The sequence below is a fragment of the Lipotes vexillifer genome, unplaced genomic scaffold (assembly GCF_000442215.2).
Source record: "Lipotes vexillifer unplaced genomic scaffold, Lipotes_vexillifer_v1.1 scaffold513, whole genome shotgun sequence".
Taxonomy (NCBI): domain Eukaryota; kingdom Metazoa; phylum Chordata; class Mammalia; order Artiodactyla; family Lipotidae; genus Lipotes; species Lipotes vexillifer.
The window spans coordinates 523,131-532,278 of record NW_006777952.1 but is presented as its reverse complement, the minus strand read 5'-3'; the positions used below and the strand labels follow the sequence as shown (position 1 = coordinate 532,278).

The following is a 9,148-nucleotide window of genomic DNA, read 5'->3' as shown; positions in this document are numbered from 1 at the left end:
GCCCCCCCCCCCCACCCCGAGAGCCGATTTAACAGTTTTGCATTTTACATGCAGACAAAGCCGCATTTGGACTGGCTACACCTAGAGGATCATTACACTGCCACGAAAGATGGGGTGCGCTGCACTGAGCATCTGCTGAATAATACTGTAAGCAATCAGCGTGCCGGCCACTTCCTGGCCAGCCTTCCTCTGGCTCCACTTACCAATAGTTGTAGAGGCACTTTTCTCCATAATTAGCACCGAGAGCCTGTTCATGGCTACAGGACGACAGCTCAGAGGAGGGGCTGTGCAGCTCCCGTTTGATCTTGGTTGGAGGTGGGGCATGAAGCACCACTAAAATCAGAAGAGGGATGAGGGAGGAACAGAGGACAGCTGATTAACAGGGAGCACAATGCTTCCTTCTGCAAACCCTATACTAGCTGATTGTTCTTGGAACTCGTGTCAAATCACATGCCAGAGAAAGCCCAACCCTTAACACAGAGCCTACCATCTAAAACCAATGAAACGTTCTTTAAAGTCAGAAATCATCATCTGACACTCTACATTAGCCAAGTCTGTTTTCACCAAACTTCTTTGGTGTTGGGTCTGCTTCCTAGCAGCTCTGAGGCCCTTAAAGATCCTGTAGGTGATGGTTCTTCAAGAAAAATACAGGTGTGATAGAATACCAAGGATTGCAGATAAGAACAATTTTGTTTCTGAAAAGGACAAAACAACACCAAAAATATACTGGTAGACATTACACGTTAGCTTATCAAAGGCTTAAAATTCCTGTGGCAAAATACAGAGGCATATATACAAATTAAATACACGACTTTAAAAAAAATACATGATTTTTCAAAGTCCTTCCTCAAGCAACTAAATATTAGCTCTGAGTAAGAAATACTCAATTTTAGGGGCATTTCAAAATTTTTAAAAGCAAAGGAATACAACGATGGACCAAACCACAACCGAGGAGAGGTTAACTGCATACTTCTCCAGGAGGAGGCCTGGAAACCTCTGTGCTTGTGTCGGCTCCATGCGTCTCCTAGTACCCGGCCACGAAGGGCAGGCTCTCATAACCAATCCTTTCACAGATGGTGCCAATTACTTTTCCTAAATTGATAGCATACAGAGCTGTTGCTTTATGTTTAGAAGTCGACTGCACATTCCATACGTGATTCTCAGAGGGCAGAGGAGTAAGAGTTTTTCAAACCAAGGTGACTTACATGCAGTGGCAAAACCCAACCAGTTTTGTCTTTTCTGCCGTATCTAGGAGCTAACTCATTTTAGAGAGGGTGTTTTACCCAAAGTAGAAGGGCAAACTCTAAAAGATGCTGTATTGTAAGGGTTGTCTTCTAGCTACGGGCTACAATTGCTACTCTCTGTCCAGCATCTGGGAAGGAGAGGGAGGGGAATGAGTTAAGCTTTCCTGCCAGCTGTTCTCCACTGGATCCAAATTCTCATTAAATAGCTAACAGAGCTTAGTGCTCTGGTGACCCACTAAAGTTTTCCGTTCCACTCAATCTTTACTTCTAAGCCATCTTCCAGGAGATTGGTTTTCTTAGTGATTCTATTAGGGAGAATTAGCTAAAGGATCATCCCTTTCCTGTCTGGTAAGACTGAACAATCTTCCCACCAACTGGTTTCTCAGGTGCCTCCTCCAACCCCTGAATTCTGGACTCAGAAGTGAACAAATGAGACTGAGGACTAGATCACAGATGACAAGTTTATAAAGCAAAGTCCTGCCAGGGACTGACTGGCAAGGGCAGGTTTTCATTATCCCTTTCCTACATAATGCCAACTGCTTTTCCCGAACATGCAAAATAAGTTCAGAACTGGCAGATTATATTTAGAAGTCATTAGAGTCTCTCTTGTGATTTTTTGATGGTGACATCATGGCAGCCAACCCTCAATTGCTATCAAATGTTTTCAGACATTCAGACACAGAAAATGGCTAAGCTTGTTGTTGTTAGAATGTTGTTAGTAAACGAGAAGGGAGAATCGACGACTTGACACAGAAAACCATTTTCTCCAACGCAGTGGATGCTCTGGTGGTTCTCGGCACTGCCCCTGTGTCATTGCTTCTCCTCTTACCAGTCTTCTGCCATAAAAGTTTTGGCAAGGTAATGAGGGAAGGTGATGATGCCCCAGCATAAACAGAAGTTACATGTCCTGGAAAGTACTTTTCTGACTTTATCTAAAGAAAATCATTTATAATCACTGTTTTACCAAAGTCTGGAGAGTAAACAAGTTATGGCATTATTCAATTTTCTCACTTCAGGTTTTAGAAATGTTTTGACATTTTCACAATATTGTTATAAAAGTTACCAGCTCTGCTGACAGGACTAACACCAGAGGGTAAACCAAAGTTTCCCAGAAAGCACACTTTCATAATGTCTTCAGGAATAGTATATACCCATTTTGAAAGAGAATCTAAGCTTTTGGCTAATTGGATGTCCTGATTCCCTCAAATCTACACAGTACTCTTAGTGTGTACTACACCATTTTAGCTCTTGATTGTATGGTATCTTCCACCACACCAAACTGTCCTATACCTGGAATCTTATGTTCTCTAACCAAAGGAGGAGTTCAAGAAATATCTGATGAGTGCTACGGTCTGAATGTTTGTGACCCCCAAAATTCATATGTTGGAATCCTAATGCCCTATGTGATATTAGGGGGAGGGGCTTTTGGGAGGTGATTATGTCACAAGGGCACAGCTATCTGAGGACACAAGTCTGTGACCTGGAGGGGAGCCCTCACCCAACCATGCTGGCATCGTGATCTCAAACTTCCAGCCTCCAGAACAGTGAGAAATAAATTTCTGTTGTTTGTTAGCTCCCCAGTCTGTGGTACTATAGCAGCCTGAATCAACTACGATAATAAGTGATTGAATGGGTTATATTTCCAATTAATTCTTAACCTTGAAGGCAGGGACCACATTTGCGCTTCAAGGCTAGACGCGATGTTAGTCATAAATATTCTTTCCCTCAGGAATCAACCATTCGAAGGAGGGAGAGGAGAGTGGTACAGAGCAGGAGCGAGAATTGGAAGTTTCACAGATCACTGACAGGAAAGCCAGTAGGGGCCCTGTGAGGGGTTACGACGAAGGCTTGGTCTCCAAAGGGACTGCTGGGCCAGAGGATGTATGAAGGAGCCTGACGGTGGTATGCACTAGTCAGAGCTAGTCGTGTATTTTAAGCAGGAACTTGGAAGTCCAAGGAATGCTCCTTGCTTTCAGCCTGTTCCCTCTCTGTAAAATGAGCTATGTGATGCTGCCTTCAGAAATAAAGAAAATGGCACAGCACCTTGCAGATGGTGCTATGATGTTGTGTAATTATACACTGTGCTTTCAAAAACAGAATATTTACCTTCGCATGGGCAACTTACTAAACGATGACAGAGACTGAGGACTATAAAGCATGGCAATGAATTGCAATTAAAAGAGGAGCATAGGGCTTCCCTGGTGGCGCAGTGGTTGAGAGTCCGCCTGCTGATGCAGGGGACACGGGTTCGTGTCCCGGTCCGGGAAGATCCCACATGCCGCAGAGCGGCTGGGCCCGTGAGCGCATCCAGAGCCTGTGCTCCGCAACGGGAGAGGCCACAACAGTGAGAGGCCCGCGTACCGCAAAAAAACAAACAAACGAACAAAAAAAAAGAGGAGCATGAACTCCTTAGGAAGTTTGAAAAGAGATGCTACTTGACTATTTGAGTTGATAAACATTTTCTACAATTAGAAAATTTGAGTTTAAGCTCAGTTATAGAAGATGGGCCCATAAAGCCAACAGTGCCCTGAGAACAATTCCTGGCAAACGTGGGCCGCCTTCCTAGTTGTAAAAATTTTTCATTCATTCATCCAATCATTCATTCATCGAACATCTTCCATGGGTCAGGCATCCTGAAGGTGTTGGGGATATGATGGTAAACAAAACAGACATGGCAGTCCTTTCTTCAGGGCATGCATAATTTAGTGAGAGGTCTGATTTTCAGCGTCTTCCCACAGGTGTAATTAAGAGTTGGACTGGGGCCTCACGATCCACTTAATTCAGGCCCTTACATTTATAGATAAGGACCCTGAGGCCCAGAGGAGTTAAAGGAATTGCTCAAGGTCTTTGGAGCTTCTGATATTGGAGGGGAAAGGAGGCAAGAACCCCCCACTGTCATTTCAGTGATCTACCACATTGACAGCAATGGGAGATAACTGCACTCACCCACTTTGTACATCAAAAATAGAGGACATGGACTTTGTTTTCAATGAAAACAACAAAAATACCACATTACATCTGGTTGAGAGAAAAGTGCTCTAGAACAAAGGAACAATGGATAAGAACTAACACCTCTGGAAAAGAACCAGGGAGACCAAGAGAGAGGCAGCCAGACAGACCCCTGATCATTGGCTTTGGCCAGTTTGTTTATATACATTATCTTATTCAATCTTCCCAACCCAGTGAGAAAGCTACTTTCACTGTCTCCATTTTAGAGATGAGAAGATCAAGGCTCAAAAGGTAAGTAATCCGCCACAGTCTCATAGCTGTAAGTGATCAGGATACTGTCCCAAACAGTTGTGAGTCATTCCATCACATTGCTTCCCAGAGGGAATCTGAGAGAAAAAGACTACATCAGAAAGGGATTAAAAGAAATACAGAAAGAGGTCGAGAAAGAAGACAACACCAGAGAAGAAGATGAAGGAATACTATTTGCCAATTATCAGGGTCTGTGTCCTCATGTCTACTCTGCACTCGCCAGCTGGAGGCACACCTGATACACCTGAATCCACTCAAGGGCTTACACCTTCCCCATCTCTAGGCCACCAAAATACCCAGGATCCCTGCCTCACTCCTACTGGCAACTAACATCTCTTGACTCCAGTGGCCTCTACTTCTTATAGTCCTTGCCTCCCAACCTAGTATTCCATCTAGAAGATCTCATTCTCCCTTCTATATCCTGCTGATCAAAACCTTCTCATTCAGATAGCTGCAGGCACATTGGAAGGCCTGGCATCTTCTACAGCCAGTCACTGACCAGCCAGATGCCACACTGCTGCCACGGATACCATCTCGCACCCCAAATGCCCCACCCCTCCTGAAACTGCTTCTTGACATTCCCTCTTAATGCCACCTCTGAGGCAAGAACACTTTTGAGTGAGCTGTCTGGACCCCCTATTTGACTATAAGAACTCTGTTAAGGATCCATGCACAAATATATGAGAGTCTCTGCTTGTCAGGGGTAGGAAAGACAAGGGTGGCTGGCTGACAAGATATAAGTCCATATCTGTGGGCATGCATTACAAAGTACAATGTGCTGCTTTGTAGACCATCATAATACCATCTAAAATTTAGATACGATGTTCACAGATCAACCAACTTAACTTCACAGTTGCTTTTCTTACTAGGGAACTCCTTGGAATATTTTTCTATCTGACACAGTGATCAAAAATCAAGCCTGATCCTAGCCAATGCAGTAAGTTAAGAAAAATGAATAAAAGGCAAAAAGATTAGAAAGAAAAATATAACTCTCATTATTCACAGATGGCCTGGTTGGGTACACAGAAAATGTTAGAGAATCCACAAAGTATAATAATCAATAAGCTAATTTACCAAGATCATTGGCTATAAATAAGGCCAATACACAAAAAGAACGATTTATATACACAGTAACTAAAACCATGTGACATTCAAAAAATACACTTACAATAGCAACAGATAACATCAAATACCTAGGAACACACCTAATAAAAGACATGCAAGATATCTAAACTGAAAACTATAAAACCCTGAGGAAAATCAAAGAACTCTCAATAAATAGAAGAATATATTATGTTCATAGGTTGGAAGGTTGATACTGTAAAGATATCAGTTCTTCCCAAATTTATGTATAGGCTCAATATAATCTCAAACAAAATTTCAATACTACACAGAAATAAGAATGAAGAAATTACAATCACACTTAACAACACGGGCTCATAAATAAAAGCCAGACACTACAAAAAAAAGCCAGACACTACATGAGCCCATTTACAATAACATTCAAAAGGAAACAAAATTACTCTACAGTGTTTAAAGTCAGGATGGAGGTTACTCCTGAGTCTGGGGGTGGTGCCTGTTCAGGGGGCACATGGAGTCTCCTTGTATTTTGATAAGTTCTAGGTCTTGATCTAAAGGCTTATATAGTTTGAAAATTTATCAAGCTGTACTCTTATGATTGCTATGTGTTATTTCAATTGTTCCTATTTAAAAAAAAAAAAAAGTCCTATCCTGGTCAAATAGCATCACTGAGTTAATACTAAGATTTCTCAAACTTTAGAAAATCTTCCTTCTGTGATGGTGTACAAGCAGTCTTTCAAAGATATAACCCAACTGTTTCAAAATAGAAAAAAAAATAGACAAACTAGTCCATTCAAGAGAAATAATAATTCCCTCTGCTGACAAAATCTGTTTCCTGCCCACAAGTACAGGCCTGTGGATTCTGTCCAAGGCAGCTACCCCATGCTAGTGCTGGCAGTGAACTTCACTATTACAGCACAGAGGATCAAAACAAAGGAAAACACTTTTGTTGAATGTTATGATGCACGACAGTTTGAGTCAAAAGGAATTTTTTTCAGAAAGACAAAAACCACCTTGTCTAATAATAAGCCTTTCCTTTGGTGTTTCGTGATCATCAAAATTTCAATTCGCCACAGCCTTTGTTGTGAATACATACAGCATTTATGTAGTCGCTGAGTGTTAAAGAAATTGCCAATCAGTTATGCTGCGGTCTGCGCGGGAGAGAGACTAAGACCATCCTACTTCTCCTGCATCACACACAGGCTCTGCCTGCTTTCTGTTGGGTGCCGCCGTTCTGATTTTGTTTTGGGGTTTTCCTCTCCGCCTTCTTCAGTTTCATTACTTGCATCTGGAACAGACTCATCTTTCCCAAATCAGCTGTGCCAGCATGACCTCAGGATAGGACCTTATTTGGTCACGATTGACAGGCACGATCTTCTTACCGTACATGGAAGGTTGACCAGAACACCAACACCTGCCTCCAAATGGCATGTCCATGAGGCTATGTCCCAGGTAGCCAGCCCATGTCTCCAGAGCCTCTCATAGCACTCGTGAACAAATGTTGTGTGGATGTACACAGTCATGGCTGAGAGACTTCTCAGGATTCCAGAGCCATAATCCTAAAGGGAAGGTCCACTCCTAAGCTTACTACTCCCTGTGCCACCAGCTTTGGGACACTGTTCCTGTCTTAGGCCACTACCATCCTGCTTCATTTCCCTCCATAGTATGGAATACATACTGTTTAGTTCAAGAATGATGGTGGAGGGGCTGCCCTGGTGGCGCAGTGGTTGAGAGTCGCCTGCCGATGCAGGGGACACAGGTTCATGCCCTGGTCCGGGAAGATCCCACGTGCCGCGGAGCGGCTGGGCCCGTGAGCCGTGGCTGCTGAGCGTGCGTGTCCGGAGCCTGTGCTCCACAACGGGAGAGGCCACAGCAGTGAGAGGCCCGCGTACAGCAAACAAAAAAAAAAAAAAAGAATGATGGTGAGGGGAGCCCGAGACACCTGCCTGTACTGCTCTTTGGCTGTGGCTGTCAGTAGAACTCAAGGAAGGAGGGCAGAGGGACATATGAACTTAAAAATGACAGTGACAAAACAGAAATGCAGAAGCCGTCTGGAAGGAGCAGGTGTGGCTTCTTCTCCCCTGATGACTCTTAACTTGTTAGGGTACCCAGTTGGCAAAGACCGGAGGGCTTTAAGTCACCAGGTGCAGTGTCCCTTGAGTTCTGTGCACAACAAAACCAGAAGGCTTACTTTCCAACATACTGCTGCCTTTCCTTAGTGCTGGCCTGTTTTGGACAAATTCTGAGACAAAGCATAGATGGCTAGTGAGTAAGAAAAAAGGGGTAGACAGGCTGAGGCTTACTTTAAGTTCTACCGTACTACTAGAAGGGGTCAGAAATATGTCTTTATTTAGGCCTGAGTAGATTAGAAATTCATTCAAGCATAAAATATATTCCTAATCTCAATATTCTTTGCAATTGCTATAGCAAATGACAAGGACAGGAGATAACACCCTGTTCTGGGAACCAAAGAGGTTTAAGGGAGATGCGATAAGTGGACAGGTTCTGGCACATAATAAAAGTATCTGGAAAAGGAGATGGCTTTTAGATTCCTAAACCAAATAAGAGACATGCTCAAACCCGTTTGAATGGATGGTTAACATTGATTCTGCCTGGAGACAGTTTCCAAAAATAAAAATTTGAGATGTTATCAAATTTAGTTAAGGGGCACAAGTACTAAAAGCAGAATTGGTGGAGATGTGGGGGACTGTGCCATTTTCTTTAATATCTGATACAGCTAACCTTTGTAAACATACATTCAAAAATTGAATATAGCAAAAAATCATCCATAAATAGTAAAATCAACTATTTAGTAAGCTATGCTAAAAAATTGTAATGAATCCCTCAAAAGCCCTCTTCTTTTGAGGGATTCATTTACTTAGTTATATGCATGTTTAGTTCTCTCCAGGAACTAAACATGCATGTAACTAAGTAAACATGCACAGTCTCTCTTCATCTGACTCACTCTGTTCTTCTACCAGTGTTTAGAGGTCAACATTATAACATGGATATGAGAGGTGAGAAAACCCAAAACATAGGGAATTTCCAGGCCTAAGGTCAGCATTTCTGTATGTTGTTTGCATTTCTACATATCCTTTAAAAATGTACCCTAAAAAAGTCAACAACTACAAAACAACTGGCCAGGACCCTTCAAAAAAAGTCAGTTTTTTTTTTTTTAATCTGTATTGGAGTATAATTGCTTCACAGTACTGTGTTAGTTTCTGTTGCACAACAAAGCGAAATCAGGCATAGGCATACACGTCCCCATATCCCCTCCCTCTTGAGCCTCCCCTCCCATCCTCCCTATCCTACCCGCCTCTAGGTCATCGCAAAGCACGGAGCAGATCTCCCTGTGCTATGCTGCTGCTTCCCAGCAGCCAACTATTTTACATTCAGTAGTGTATATATTTCGATGCTACTCTCACTTCGCCCCAGCTTTGCCCTCCCACCCCATGTCCTCAAGTCCATTTTCTATGTCTACCTCTTTATTCCTGCCCTGCAACTAGGTTCATCAGTACCGTTTTTTGTTTTTTTTTTTTTTCCGGTACGCGGGCCTCTCACTGTTG

General features: G+C 42.9%; 1 protein-coding gene across 2 annotated transcripts in view; it reads right to left on the bottom strand.

Moving 5' to 3' along the window:
• Positions 1–9,148, bottom strand: part of ETV5 (ETS variant transcription factor 5) — a 56,726-nt gene that overhangs the window by 28,929 nt on the left and 18,649 nt on the right. For both annotated transcript variants that reach the window (XM_007451385.1, XM_007451384.1), the window contains exon 6: positions 204–333. In XM_007451385.1, the coding sequence (XP_007451447.1) occupies positions 204–333 (130 nt within the window). The remainder of the gene's footprint in view (positions 1–203; positions 334–9,148) is intronic.